Genomic DNA, 15,352 nt, shown 5'->3' on the forward strand with positions numbered 1-15,352 from the left:
GACTCTGGTAGAGAGAGGATGTGGGCAGGAAGGCATTTTCAGAGTTATTGCAGGTAGGTTGCAAATCCGTATTTTCACTGAGCCTTGTCTGAGGTCTGAATGATGGCTCACAATTAACTGCTATTTTCGTAAGCATATAGATGCTCTTGTGATGAAGAACATACAAATTTATTTAAAAATTCCTTGCAAACAGCTACCTATACACTGTTGGTCTACCCTGGGGTCAGCTGAAGAGAGTTCCTGCACTCTCTGCTCAAGGGTTTTCTCTGTCCCACAAGGGAATAATGCTCATACCTTGGATGTCAACCCTCAAGAGAAGAGTAACAGAAGTTTGCACGTCAATACTCCAGATTCTTTGCCTTGGATGGGACACTTCTGAGGTGAGTGCCCCACTCATTCTATGACTCTCCAGTGGTATTGAGCCCCAGTTTCTCGCAGCAGCCACCTGGTTGCCTATTGCTTGTTCTTACAAATGTTATGTCCTGTGTTATCATATCAGTGATTAACAATATATAATTTTAAGCGGATGGGCTGATAGGCTCTAAACAGTGTGTAAAGGATGAGATAATCAAGGGCATGTATGAAAATACATCTTTCAAGGGTCTTTGGACCCACATGCCAAAAGTGAGTCACATTATTGATTAATATACCAGATGCTAAGTATCAACTGCCCCCACCCCCCTGCCATCAATCATCACCATCAAGAAGTGCCACAGAATTCAAACTTCTGGTCTGGGGCTTTCACAGGAAAATGTGACATGACTGAATCTTCACAGAGAGGAGAAGAGAGGAAGGAGATGATGCTGATAATGGTTAAGGGCCTGAGTTATATTGTCTCTGGGGTGGGAACAGATATTTACATGGGAGAAAAGATCTTGAGGGTATAGAGAAGCATATCACATTTATCAGTTGGGTCTGTTAATTATGTTTACAGTTAAGAAACAAACACATTTCCTAGACTCTTTCATTTTAATACGTAGGTTTTCAATTATATTTTGTTATTTCCAAACTCAGTGTTAATTTTTTTACTCATTGATACTGGTAAACCTGTGGCTTTGTAGAACATGGTAAGGATTAAGTGGCCATCAACCTCATCTTAGATTGGTTGTTTTAGAAAAGAAAAGCTTGTAACATTACATCTTCTTTTCTAAGTGGGCTGGGAATCATTGCTTCTCATCTGTTTTTGGAGTCTTAATTGCTAGAAGCAGTGTTATGAATAAAATTAACCCTGAAAAATAAATTTGAATCCTTTTTTATATTGTCAGTTAACAATCCAAAGAATTGGAAAGGCATGTTTTCTTTATGTAAAATAAATCTACATATTTACCTAGTTTCTTCAACTCTCTCTGGTAGCTGTTTTGTGTGCAATAAAATATTTATATACTTTTGTGTTGATGTATTATCTTGTCAGGAGTGGTAAATATTTCAAGTCATTCAACAAAGATGATATTTAAATATTGGAAAAAGTTACGAAGGAAGCCACTGGAATCTGTACTAATATAGTATAAGATAAGCTCACTTCTTTTGAAAGCTATTAGTGTGAGGAAGAATAAACTAAAATTAATTCTCAGTTTATTTTGGCTATTAGTACAAAAAAGACTTACTGAATTTTAAACTTCATATTAAACTCAGTAACAAATGTAAAACATCTATAAGCAATGGTTTTTGCAATATTTGTGTGTTGAAACCATGTTTGTATATAATGATCTTCTGTGTTTTACCTAAATTACATTTTGGGAACATAAATTGTTTCTTAATTATGAAAATTTCAAAACATATAATAAATTCCCATGTTTTCTTCTCACAGCTTCAACAATTACTAACTCATGTCGATCTTTCTCCCCTTTTACCTGATATATTATTTTGAAGAAAATCTAGGACACTATATCACTTCATTCATAAATATTTCATGACACATTTCTCAAAGTGAAAACTTTTTATAGTAAAAATTATCATGCTGCTATTGTTTTTCAAATTATGAATTGGTGATCATAAAGGCAAAACAATCACTTTCAAAGGTGAAAACTTTGCTGTTAGAGTGTCTGGCAGGACGTAGTGACTCATGCCTGTAATCCTAGCACTTTGGGAGGCCGAGGCAGGCAGATCATCTGAGGTCAGGAGTTCGAGAACAGCCTGGCCAATATGGTGAAACCCCATCTCTATTAAAAATACAGAAATTAGCCAGGCGTGGTATCGTGCACCTGTAATCCCAGCTACCTGGGAGGCTAAGGCAGGAGAATCGCTAGAACCCAGGAGGCAGAGGCTGCAGTGAGCTGAGATTGCACCACTGCACTCCAGCCTGAGCGACAGAGCGAGACTCTGTCTCAAAGAAAAAAAAAACAAGAAGAGGAAAAGAAAGAAAGAGCGTCTGTATTTTATTCTGGGTAAATGGTTTTTATTGAGAGAATGCCTTATGTCAACTAGCAGCTATGTGAGACACAGCTTTGAAGTGCAAAGCACTGCATTCAGCAGATCACAAGTTATGCTTTCTTCCATTTTGATTAGAAAAATAAAATGGCAGAGTTAAATACAAGACAACACGGAACTACTGAAGTACTTTTTCAAGTTGCTTTTATGTTTGATGTGTCAAGGAAAAACAAAAAGAACTTGAAGATTCCCTTTGTAAATGTGAAGAAGGTGACTTGTGAAACTATTCTACCCATAAATTTATCCCAGGAATACTGGTTCTTTGGAGATTCCTATTGCTGTTCCAAGAGTACAAGTCCTATATAAAGGAGTGATTCCTAATGGTTATGGATTTGTGAAAAATGTGGCATAAAAGGTTCAGCTCTTTATTTTTCATGAAATGGATATCCTATGGCATACTTTCTAGAAATATAATGATTGGCAATGCTATTTAGTCGTTATACTTAAGTATTTGATGTATTTTTTTCTACATGAAGTTTATGGATATATTAAGTTTGAACCCTACGAAATTCCTAATTTGTCCGTTTATTTTTCAGCAGTAAAGTCCCTTTAGCATTTCCTACAGGGCAAGTGTACTAGTGAAGATCACTCTTGAAATTTGTTTATCTTGGGAGGTCTTATTTCTTGATTTCTTTGAAGGATACATTGTGGAATGTAGAATTCTTCATCAGCAATATTTTTCTTTCAGCACATTGAATATGTCATCTTCCTGCCTCTAGGCTTCTGGTATAGTTTGAATATGTGTCCCTGGAAAATCTCACTAACCTGTGCCCCAGTAACCTGTGCAGCCTCAGGACACTGCTCCTTGCATCCAGGCTGCTCCAGCTCCAGCCTCAGCTCGGATGACCCCAGACACAGCTCCAGATGCTGCTTCAGAGTGTGCAAGTCGTAAGCCTTGGTGACTTCCATGTGGCATTAAGCCTGTAGGTGTGCAGAGTGCAAAAGTGAAGGACGCTTGGCAGCCTCCACCTAGATTTCAGAGGATGTATGGTAAAGCCTGCGTGTCCAGGCAGAAGTCTGCTGCAGTGGCACAGCAGTGCAGAGGGGAGATGTGACATAGGAACCCATGCACAGAGTACCCACTGGGGCACTGTCTAGTGGATCTATGGAAAAGGGACACCATCTTCCAGACCCCAGAATGGTAGAGCCACAGGCAGCTTGAACCTTGTGTCTGGAAAAGCCACAGGCACTTAACAAGCTGTGAAAGCAACCATGGGTCCTGAACCCTGCAAAGCCACAGGAGTGGAGCTGCCAAAGGCCATAGCAGCCCATCCTCTGCACCACTGTGCCCTGGATGCACAATATATAGTATAAGGAGACTATTTTGAAACTCTAAGATTTAATGACTTCCCTGCTGGGTCTTGAAGTTGCATGGGGCCTGTAGGCCCTTTCCTTTGGCCGATTTCTCCATTTTGGAATGGGAGTGCTTACACAGTGCCTATACCCTCATTGTATCTTGGAAGTAAATAACTTGTTTTGATTTTACAAGCTCATAGGAGGAAGGAGATGAGTCTCAAATAAGATTTTGGACTTTCATTTGGGACTTTTAATTGAGCTGATGCTGGAAGGAGTTAAGACTTTGGGGGGCTGTTGGGAAGTCATGATTGTATTTGCAATGTAAGAAGAAAATAAGATTTGAGGGGCCAGGGGCAGAATGATATAGCTTAAATATATGTTCTGACCAAATCTCATGTTGAATTATAATTCCCAGTGGTACATGTGCGGCCTTGTGGGAAGTGTTTTGGTCATGGGGGTGGATCCCTCATAGCTTGCTGCTGTCCTTGCACTAGTGAGTGAGTTCTCATGAGATCTCATTGTTGTAAAGTGTGGTGCGTCCCCCAACCGTCTCTTGCTCCTTTTCTGGCCATATGACGTGCCTACTTCCAGTTTGTCTTCTCCCATGAGTTAAAGGTCCCTGAGGCCTCCCCGGAAGCCAAACAGATGCCAGTGCCGTCCTTGTCCAGACTGCAGAACCATGAGCCAATTAAATATCTCTTTAAATAAATTACCCAGCCTCTGATATTCCTTTATAGCAATGGAAACAGATTTATACAGCCTCCATACTTTCTGTTGAGAAACCAGCTGTTAATATTATTGATCATCCTGTGTACTTGAAGTGTAACTTCTATATTGCTGCTTTCAGGATTTTTTCATTGTCTTGTCTTTTTTACCTTTTGTTTATAGTGTCTTAGTGAGGATATCTCTGATTTTTCCCTACATGGAATCTATTGAATGTGTAAATCAACATATTTCATCGTATTTAATAAGATCTTGACTGTTCTTTTCTCAAATATTCTTTATATCCCTTCATATTCCCCTTTTTGTCTCTTTCCAGAACTCCCTTTATGTACGTTTTGGTACAGGATAGTTTCCACAAGTACTCTGAACTTTATTAATTTTACTTCATTCTTTTTTTCTTCCAGATTCTGAGACTAGATAATGTCAACTGACCTATCATTGGAGATCGATGATTCTCTCTACTTCTTACGTATATTTGGTATTGACTCTCTCTACTGAAATTTTCATTCCAATTATTATACTTTTCCATTCCAAAATTTCCATTTTGTTCCTTTTTTATTGTTTCTATTTTCTTATTGGTATTATCTATTTGGTGAGACATCATCATTCTCCTGGTTTTCTTTTCTTCTTTCTAATGATGTTCTTTAACTCTTTAACTATATTTCAAAGAGTTGATTTAAAATATTTGCTTAGTAAATCCACTGACAGGATTTCCTCTGAGACAGTTTCTATTGATTTCTTCTTTCTCATGCATGGGCAATACTTTTTGTTTTCTTATATAATTCATATTCTTTTGTTGAAAACTGGACATGTTTAACATTATTAAGTGGTAATTCTAGAAATCATATTTTCCCTCAGCCCAGCTGCTATTATCTAAATGCCCTCCAAAATGTATGTGTTGAAACTTAATTGCCAATATGATAGTATTAAGAGATGAGGCCTTTAGGACATTATTAACTCATGAGGGTAGATTCCTCATCACTGGTACTAGTGACCTTATAAAAGCACTGGAGGGAACAAGTTCTTTAATTCTTCCATCTTTCTGCTATGTGAAGACATGGAGTTCATCCCTTTTACCATTTTTTGCTCCTTCTGCCATGTGAGGACACAGCAAGAAGATCCTTACTAGATGGCTAATTCTGGAGCCTTGATTTTGGACTTCTCAGCCTCTAGAAATACAGGAAATACGTTTCTGATTTTCATAAATTATCTGTTCTGTGGAAGTTTGATATAGCAGCATGAACAGACTGAGACTCCAATGCTTGTTTTTGTTATTTGTTCCAGTTGTTGTTTGCTGGTTTAGTGACTTTGTTGAACTCGTTTTGTAACATCTGTATTCTTTGTCATGCATGGCCACCTTCTTCTCATTCTTGTTATTATAGTGGTCAGCTTGTGATTTGAAAGAGTTCTTATCTAGAACCACCCCTCCTCAACAAAACAAAACAAAACAAAACAAAGCAAAACAAAACACGAAACAATCTCCTAGTTTTCACAGATGGGCTCTTTGTGCATATTAGAACACACTTTCCTTTGGGAGGCCAAGGTGGGTGGATCACAAGGTCAGGAGTTCGAGACCAGCCTGGCCAACATGGCGAAACTCCATCTCTACCAAAAATACAAAAAAAAATTAGGCAGGTGTGGTGGTGGGTGCCTATAATCCCAGCTACTCTGGAGGCTGAGGCAGGAGAATCACTTGAACCCGGATGCAGAGGTTGCAGTGAGTGGAGATCGTGCCACTGCACTCCAGCCTGGGCGATAAGAGTGGAACTCTGTCACTCCCACCCCACACACACAAAAAAACCCACACAATTTTCAGCTTGGCAGTATACAGCACAGCCATAACCTTCATTTCCTGCTTGAGGGTAACCTGAAGTGCCCATCACAACTGGGTATCATATAACTCACCAAACCAAAAAGCTGGTGTGCCCAGTGGTATAAGGTGGAGGATCCTGTGAATTAAGCTACTGTCTGGGTAAGGGGGGAGGGTATATATCCATGTATGATGATAACTCCATAAAATAAATGTATATAAGGATATACAGAAATCCCCCCCCCAAAAAGGGACAGGAAGAAGCCTTCATAATATATCATTTTATATGTTTTATTTCTGAACATTGTGGATATATTACTTCTCCCGACACTAAAAGAAATTCATTACTCCTGGAAAATCAAAAGAACAGGTAACCTTTTCTAAAATCCTGGCTATGAATGATAACATGAGATAGCAGCCAGTTAGAGATGTAGGCAAGGTTTATGCACTTGTGTGTTTAGTGAACATGGAGGGTGAGATTGATCATTAAGGGCTGGATGCAACAGAGAGAACATGGACTCTGAGTCTGAACTCTTGGAAGGGTCATGTACACACACACACACAATGCACAAATTTGCCATTTATTTATTTAAAAGAAACGAAGAGACCCATTCCACTGGTCTGTTGCTTAAACAAAGTCTCCTATGGCTTGTGGAACAAGGAATTGACATGACAGCAGAACAGAAATGATGCAAAGACATTACCTCTTTCTGAAGCCAGGTGATTCTGACTCCATCACCTACTAACTATAAGGTTTTAGATAGTTACACTACTCTGAAACCATTCTCTTGATGTAACATAAGGAAGATCCATGTCTCACAGGATTGTTGTGAGAAGGACACAGGCAATGTCTGGAAAGCACCTGAAATGGTACCTAATGTAACATGCACTTGACAAATACTTGCTATGTAAAAGCAAGGAGAAACATGCATTTATTTTTTTCTTCTGTGAAACTTTATTGCAGTATACATGACAAAAATTATATATATATACACACACACACACACACACACACACACACATACACACACACACATATATTCAAGGTATATAATGTGATGTGTTGATATATGAATACACTGTAAATGATTACCAAAATCAACCCAATTAGCATATCCATTACCTCACATAGTTGCTTTTCAGTGGTGAGAACACTTAATATATACTCTCTTAACTTTCTAGGATATAATACATTATTATTAACTATAGTCATCATGCTGTACATTGGTTCTTCAGAACTTTTTCAACTTACAACATGTGTGTACTTTTTGAGCAGAAAAATGCCTCTTCTTACAGTCTTCTTACATCAGATGAATCATAACAAATAGAATATCTACAAAGTAGCTTAAGTAGCAAGGTTAACTGCTTTTATTTATCAGGAACCCTGGGACATATTGAATGCCGAAGTTTATACTTCTGACTCAATTATGACAGGGCTCTACACTGGGTTCTGCAACTCTCTTGACCTCGTCCTCATGGATACAAAGTGTCTGCTTCTGCACCTAGATCACATCTCCATACCAGCATTCAATCAGGATGACAAGGATGAGGTAAAATTATTATTTTCACAAAGTGCTGTCATTTTATCAGGCCAGTAAAATTTTATTAGGAATCCATGTTATTTCCATTTATGTATTTGGTGAGAACTCATTCCATCTGGCAAACTCTAGCAGCAGGAAATATTACAAAAACAAATATCTTGAAAGAGAAAAATTTTTTCCTGATTCATTTTGACTAGTTATTATTTATCCCAAGACACTGTCAACACCATGACGCTTAAAAAGTCAATGTTCTCTTACTAAGGAAGAAAGTATAGAATGGTTTTTGTATCAGTAATCGATAGTCTGTCATAATCTGTTTTCTGAGATAATTGATTAAATCTTGAGCATATTAGATTAGATAATTCAGGCAATTGCTTTCTGCCAAAGACTGGTGGTGGTAGAAAATGTATGAAAAAGCTGCAATAAGCATTTTGGACTGCAAAAGACAGTTGAAATGTTAAACATATCCGGTGAATATTTTTAGATAAATTTAGGGTCTGTTCCTACAGATACTAAATATTTTCGTCTTTGAATGTCATATAGTCTCTGTCTCATCTACTAACTCTGACTTTGCAATTAATACACAGCAATGGGCAATAGATAAATAAATGGGCATGGCTCTGTTTCCATAAAACTTTATTATAAAGACATGATTGGCTGAATTTGGCTTATAGGCTATAGTTTGACAATCCATGGTATAAGACAGACCAGTTTGTGATAAAACAAAATGAACAAAATTGTGTCTGTGTCTGTGTGTGTGTCTGTCTGTATGCAAAATCAATGGACTGAGAGGATTCCAATTCACTTTAAATATTTTCAAATTCAATCATGTTGAAGTTACACTAAATTTTTGTTATGTTTGATCCAATACTTGCATGAGGGTATGACTTAGTGAGCTTTTTTTTTTTTTTTTTTTGAGACGGAGTCTTGCTTTGTCGCCGGGGCTGGAGTGCAGTGGCCAGATCTCAGCTCACTGCAAGCTCCGCCTCCCGGGTTTACGCCATTCTCCTGCTTCAGCCTCCGGAGTAGCTGGGACTACAGGCGCCCGCCACCTCGCCCGGCTAGTTTTTTGTATTTTTAGTAGAGACGGGGTTTCACCGTGCTAGCCAGGATGGTCTCGATCTCCTGACCTCGTGATCCGCCCGTCTCGGCCTCCCAAAGTGCTGGGATTACAGGCTTGAGCCACCGCGCCCGGCGACTTAGTGAGTTTAAACAGCAACATCAGTATTATTTCCCAGCTCCCCAAGTGTCTGCTCAGGCTGCCACAACAAAATACCATAGAGTGTATGGCTTAACAGAAACTTATTTCTCACAGCTCTGGAGGCTGGAAGTACAAGACCAGCGTAATCGCGTGGTTTCTGGTGACAGCTGTCTGATTGCAAATGACCACCTTCTTACTGTGTGCTCAAATGGCATAGCAGAGAGGGAGAGAGAGAAAGAAAGAGCATGCTCTCTGGTGTCTTTTCTTGTAAGGATTATCAGACAAAGGCTCCTTCCTCAGGGCCTCGCCTCATCTAACCCTAATTATATCTCAAAGGCCCCTGTAGTGTGAAGGGTCCCAATCAGATTACTAAAGAGTTTATTTCTGCTGCCCAAACCTTGAAGGCCAGGCCATGAGCCAAGGCCATGTTGCCCAGCCAGAGAGCGGGTGTCCCTGAGAATCCAAACATCCCAGACAGTATCTGAGAACCTACCAAGAAAAAGTCTTATCGCTTAAACAAAGTAAGCAAAGAGCCAGAAAATTAGCTTAAAAGTAGTTTAAAAATAATAAGCAGTGCAGATCTCTAAAGCTGTCCTGCTGTCGTCCCGGAGTGCCTCCTATGTAAATCCTAATAAACTCATCTACTCACCAAGTTGGACCTCTCCAAGTCATTTCTTGATCGCTTGGCTCACTCCCAGTTTGGGGGAAGGTATTTCTAAATGATTCCAGGTTTTTCTCCTTACAGCCCCAACTTCAAATACTATCACCTTGGAAGATAGTGCTTCAACATATGCTTTGGAGGGTACATGAACATTCAGTTGATAGCATTCTGCCCCCTGGACCCCAAAATTCATGCCCTTCTTGCATGCAAAATCCATGCTTTCCAACCTCCCAAAACAACCCTTATTTGTTTGAGGACCAAAACTGCCTTTGTAGAACTAACAAATTAGCCACAAGATTAGAAATTATGGCTCAGAAGTTATGTAGCCAGAGGTCACAAGGCACATAACCTCCCCAACTGCTTCTATAGATAGCATCACTATTGTAAAACCTAAGATTGGTGTTCAAAGCCCTTCATTCTGTTGGACCAGCTGGTTCCACCTAGACTGGTAAGCTGGCTCAACGGGTCTTGTGATCTGACCCAGGAACTGACTCAGCCCAAGAGGACACAGCCTCAAACCCCCTATGATTTAATCCCTGACCCAGTTAATGAGGATGCCCCCTTCTCTAGCCCCCACCCACCAAATTATCATTTAAAAACCCTAGTCTCCAAATTTGGATCACAAGCACAGTGTTCTAGGAGTAAATTCAAGGGAAAGCTGGTTGAGATAGAATGGGGAGGGGGGCGGAGTATAGCACAGAAAGTTGTCACAGCACAACCTTCCTCCTGTCTTGGGACTGAGGTGTGGGGGGGTAGTGGAAACAGCCATATACCCTCCTGAATCCTGGAGACACCTGACAACCAAACCAGCTTCTAAGGGTTTTTCCTTCTCAGTACGCAGGGCGACTTGGTTACTAGACATGCAAGAGAGACCCCCAGTGGCAAAGTGTAGAAGTGAAGTATTTTCCCAAAGCATAAAGACCACAAAGAAACATAAGGGTAAAGGATGATGGCTTCCAGCCCATTTCTTTATCAAACTAATGCAGGGACAGAAAATCAAATACCACATGTTCTTACTTATAAGTGGGAGCTAAATGATGAGAACAAGTGGACTCAAATAAGGGAACAACAGACACTGGGACCTACCTGAGGGTGGAGGGTGGGAAGAGGGAGAGGAGCCGAAAAATAACTGTTGGTTACTCGGCTTAGTACCTGGGTGATGAAATAATCTATACAACAACGTCCATGACAGCAGTTTACCTACATAAAAACCTACGCTTGTTCTCTTGAACCTAAATAAAAGTTAAAAAAAGAGTAGAGGATGATAATGGTGACGATGGTGATAAATCATGGGTATCAGAAAGTGAACATACACTGTGCCAGGCATTGCTCTAAGTAATTTACATATATTAACGCATTAATCTCAACCCTATGGGGTTAATGCTTTTATTATCCCTATATGGAGAAACTGAGGCACAGAAAAGTTAAACAACTTGCCCAAGTTTACCCAAAATGAGTGGCTAAGATGGGATTTGAACTCAGGCAATCTGAGGTTAAGAAAACACTACACCAAATTTTCTCTCCAAAACAGAAAATTAAGAAGTCCCCTCAGTCAATTTAAAGTTTGAAACCTCAAAATCGATGCTTGCTCTGTTCTTTCTCATAAAACAGTTAAGGGGCATGTATATTTCAATAGGTAACAGCTGAGGCGAAGTCAGAGCATTCAGAAGTCCTTACAGCAGGCAGAGAAAGACAAACAGCGAGAAGACCAAGTTTGACTAAGATGAGTAAAGAGACAATAGCATTTTCTGGAAACTGAACTCAAAGTGCCAGAATCCTAATTTTTAAGAAAAGTGTTAAAATGCACTAATACGGAAATGTGGAAGATAATTATTGCACAGCTAAACTTGTTCATATCTTAGTAAATGCATATATGGTTTGACTGTGTCCCCACCCAAATCTCATCTTGAATTGTACTCTCATAATTCCCATGTTTCGTGGTAGGGACACAGTGGGAGATAATTGAATCATTGGGGCGGTTTCCCCCATATTGTCCTACCGGTAGTGAGTAAGTCTCACAAGATCTGATGGTTTGATAAGGGGAAACCCATTTCACTTGGTTCTCATTCTCTTGTCTGCCGCCATATGAGACATACCTTTCACCTTCCACCATGATTGTGAGGCTTCCCCAGCCACGTGGAACAGTAAGTCCAATAAACCTCTTTCTTTTGTAAATTGCCCAGTCTTAGGTACATCTTTATCAGCAGCGTGAAAAACGAACTAATACAATGCCCAAAACAATCCGCTAGCTTTAAAATGATGCGAGCTACACATGTGTCTCTGACTAAATTATACAGTCTGTAATTTTTTATTTTACCTTTGTAGCCCACAAAAGAAACAAGATTTTTTTGTTTCTTGTTTCTTTGTAGCTTTCTTTTGTGGCACAGAAAATAGATATTTTAAGTATTTTTCAACAGACGTGAACAACATTATGGTTTACATGGGTGGAGGTTTCCTTTGGTCAAATAGAGAGTGGACTGAGGGAGGAGAAGAGTTTTTAAAGGGGAACGAGAAAAAAATCATAGAGAAGCTGATGTATCATTTCCATATGGAATCTTCTTCTTACTAGGAAATAATACCTTTCTATACATAACTATAAAGAAAAGGTAAAAGGCAAACTTTTCTCTATATCTTGAAAGGAGAAACCAGAGGCCACATTGAGCTTCACAGGAACAGGATGATTTTGAGATAAGCTTGGGGCAGACATTGGGAATAAGATAATAAACTTGGGGCAGATAAAGGTCAAGGTGGGACCAGCAATTCTATGGGTATTCAAACACCTCAACCATCCTCTAAATGTTAGCTGCCCTGCACTTTGGACTAGATTTGTCATACTCTCCCTTATACTCTCTTTCTGGTGAGCTCATCCAATCACATGACTTCAATACCATCTATAAAATGTCCCCAATATGTCTACTTCCAAACGTGACATTTTTGCAGCTCCTTGATTCACATTTCCACTTGGGTGTCTAATAAAAATCTGATTTTACATGGCATGCACTCCCCGCTCCTCCACCCCGGGGACTCCTGCAACCATCCTCAGGGGATAATAACACGATCATCAATCCAGGTCTTCAGGTCCAAACTTCAGAACCTACATTATGTTTCCCCCTCTCCCATTCCTCACCTCCTGTCCATGAGTAAAGTTTGTCTCCTCTTGTGGAAAATCCATCTAGAACTTGTCGACCTCTTTTCGTTTCTTCAGCCACCATCACAGCTCAAGCTGCACTAGTCTCCTACTTGAATCAGCTACGCTGGCTCTACCTGGTCTGAACCTTCAATTTTCTGCCACCCCTCTACATTCTTTAAAGCAGACAGTCACTGCCTTGACATTTGGGGGCATTTATTCTACTTTACATTTATTCTACTCTATATTCAATATCACAGATTTGACCTTCAGCTTTGACCTTATGTTTTTCAGTCCTTCTTTTCAGCTGTTTTTTTTTTTTTTTTTTTAACCAGCTTTAATGGGAGAAATGATACAATTGAAGGGCAATATGCAGGAAATCACCGCCTATCTGTGGGGAAGGCAGCCTAAGGCTCAGTCCCATTATCCGTGTCACTCAGGGTGAGCTTGCCAAAGAGGTACTCTGCATACTGTCCACCAGAGCCCCATCTTGCTTCCCAGAAGCAAGAATTCTTAGTACTTGCATGTTTTAAAAATATGACTTTTCATGTCAAGTTAAAGACTATATTATTTTTATCCCCACCCAATCTCATTCCCTTCCCTTCTTCTCCAGAGGCAACCACTAGGATGAATTCCATACCATGCTTTACACCTTACCATGCATATGCACCCACAGATACCATGGCCCAAGACTGCACACCCCACCCGACCCCATCCACCCCACCCATCTCACCCCACCTACCCCACCTCACCCCACCCCATCCCACATGCCCTCAGAGTTTATAAGGGGAAGACTGATGTGTTTGCCAGGGACTCATAGAATACCTTTCCCCTCCACCCCCGCAGATCCTGAGCTGCATGCAGATGGGGCAGAGCTGAGTGGAGAGACTGCTGGATACCTACTTTAAACCTGCCTGGGGATGTGCCCGGATTCCTAAAAGGTGAGAGTGTTGCAGACACGCATCAGCTGGACACCTTTATTGCTTTGAGAATAGATAACTTTATTGCCAACAACGGTAAAACTGAGAGGAGAAAACTGAAGAGAACGTTCTGAAAGGGCAACATGGACGCCCCGCCTGGTGGCCGTACCCGGGGAAGGCACCCCGTGGCTGCGGGGCCCCTCTGGGCTCAAGTGTCTTTCTCGCTGCGGCCCAGGGTGAGCTTGTCAAAGAGGTACTCTGCCAGGCCTGCTTCCGGGGGGGCCCCCGTCTTGCGCAGGTTGCTCAGGTAGCCACCCAGCTCTTTGATGGTCTTGGCCTGCTGGTTCAGGAAGTGGTTCTCCAGAAAGTCGCACAGATGGGGGTCGCCGTTCTGCTTGGCCAGCTGGTGCAGCTCCAGGAGACTCTTGTTGACTTTCTTCTCCAGGTCGAAGGCGCACTCCATGGCCTCGAGCCCGCCCTCCCAGCCTTGGCGCTCTGGCTTCCTGATGTCGCTAAGGCAGATGCGGCCACCGCGCAGGTTCTGCAGCCTCATCAGCTCCTGGGCGTGCTCCCTCTTCTCTTGCCACTGGCGCAAGAAATAGCCGCCGAAGCTCTCCAGGGCCACGTCGTCCCGGTGGAAGTAGAAGGCCATGGATAGGTACACATAGGAGGCGTGGAGCTCCACGTTGACGTTGAAGTTGACGGCGATCTCGCAGCTGGGGTGGTAGTTCTGGCGCACCCGCGACAGCGGGCCCAGGGCAGGCAGCGCGGGCGCGGGGAGCAGGCGGGGTAAAGCGGTGTGGTCGCGACGGTCCCGGAGCGGGCAGCGGCATCGGCGTCGGCTGTGGCGGCCACGGCGGAGGCCTCGGAGCACCACCATGGTGGGCGAGTGCGGCGACCAGCGGAGGGCGGGGTCCTCCAGGCGGGGTGGTGGTTGTCGCAGGGTCTGCGAAGAGACCGGAAGTGGGCTGTGGGGACCGTTACGAGGGAAGGGGCGCGCCCGGTCCGGCGGGTGGTGGTGGTGGTGGCGCGGGTGAGCGCAATGAGTTCCGAGGGCAGGCCGGGGAACTAGGCACTGTCAGTCCTCTGCGCGACGTCAATTCTGCAGAAACTTTTCTAGTGTCCAAGGACTTTTCGCCTGTCCCCTGATTATTCCCCTCTGTGACAGCTTGTTCTCATTTTATAAACCTCTTGTCTTTCTTAAACTCTGAGAGTATGTTCTGGTAACGTTTTCTTCTGTTTCCTGTATTATATCCTTTTTTCCTTCCTCCAGAATTAGTTCTCTTTTTGCATCTTCCTCACTTTTCTTAAAGAGCTGGAAAACGTTTGCCCATTCATGATTGGAAACAAGGACTGGGTTAGCCTCGGTGACGAGCATGGATCTAATGCACAGTTGTGAGTCTGGATGACTAATAGAATTCTCCCATGAACAGGAGGGTGGAGTGTGTCAATTAGGGAGTGGTCATCTCCTTTGGAGATAAAGGTATAGAGCTCCCAGGCAGAGTAGGAACTATTCCAAATGCCCAAAGCATGGTATTTCTCTGGCATTGGAACACTTTAGTGAATCTGTCTTCTAGGTAGATGTCAACTTCCCTTTAAATGCTCATCTATGTCTGCTGCACCCTGAAGCTTAATTCTCTCTGCAG

At 41.8% G+C, this 15,352-nt stretch overlaps 1 protein-coding gene across 1 annotated transcript; it reads right to left on the reverse strand.

The window, feature by feature from the left end:
* Positions 1 to 13,798: 13,798 nt before the first annotated feature.
* LOC117078542 (ferritin heavy chain-like) lies at positions 13,799 to 14,651 on the reverse strand. The gene has a single exon (XM_033202099.1). It carries the CDS (start codon positions 14,584 to 14,586, stop codon positions 13,915 to 13,917), a length of 672 nt encoding a protein of 223 aa, XP_033057990.1. The 5' UTR covers positions 14,587 to 14,651; the 3' UTR covers positions 13,799 to 13,914.
* Positions 14,652 to 15,352: the final 701 nt, after the last annotated feature.

The sequence above is a fragment of the Trachypithecus francoisi genome, unplaced genomic scaffold (genome assembly GCF_009764315.1).
Source record: "Trachypithecus francoisi isolate TF-2019V2 unplaced genomic scaffold, Tfra_2.0 Lachesis_group6, whole genome shotgun sequence".
Taxonomy (NCBI): Eukaryota; Metazoa; Chordata; class Mammalia; order Primates; family Cercopithecidae; genus Trachypithecus; species Trachypithecus francoisi.

Bases quoted from the DNA above. Each gene is read 5' to 3' on its own strand.
- LOC117078542 (XM_033202099.1), bottom strand. From the start codon at position 14,586: ATGGTGGTGCTCCGAGGCCTCCGCCGTGGCCGCCACAGCCGACGCCGA.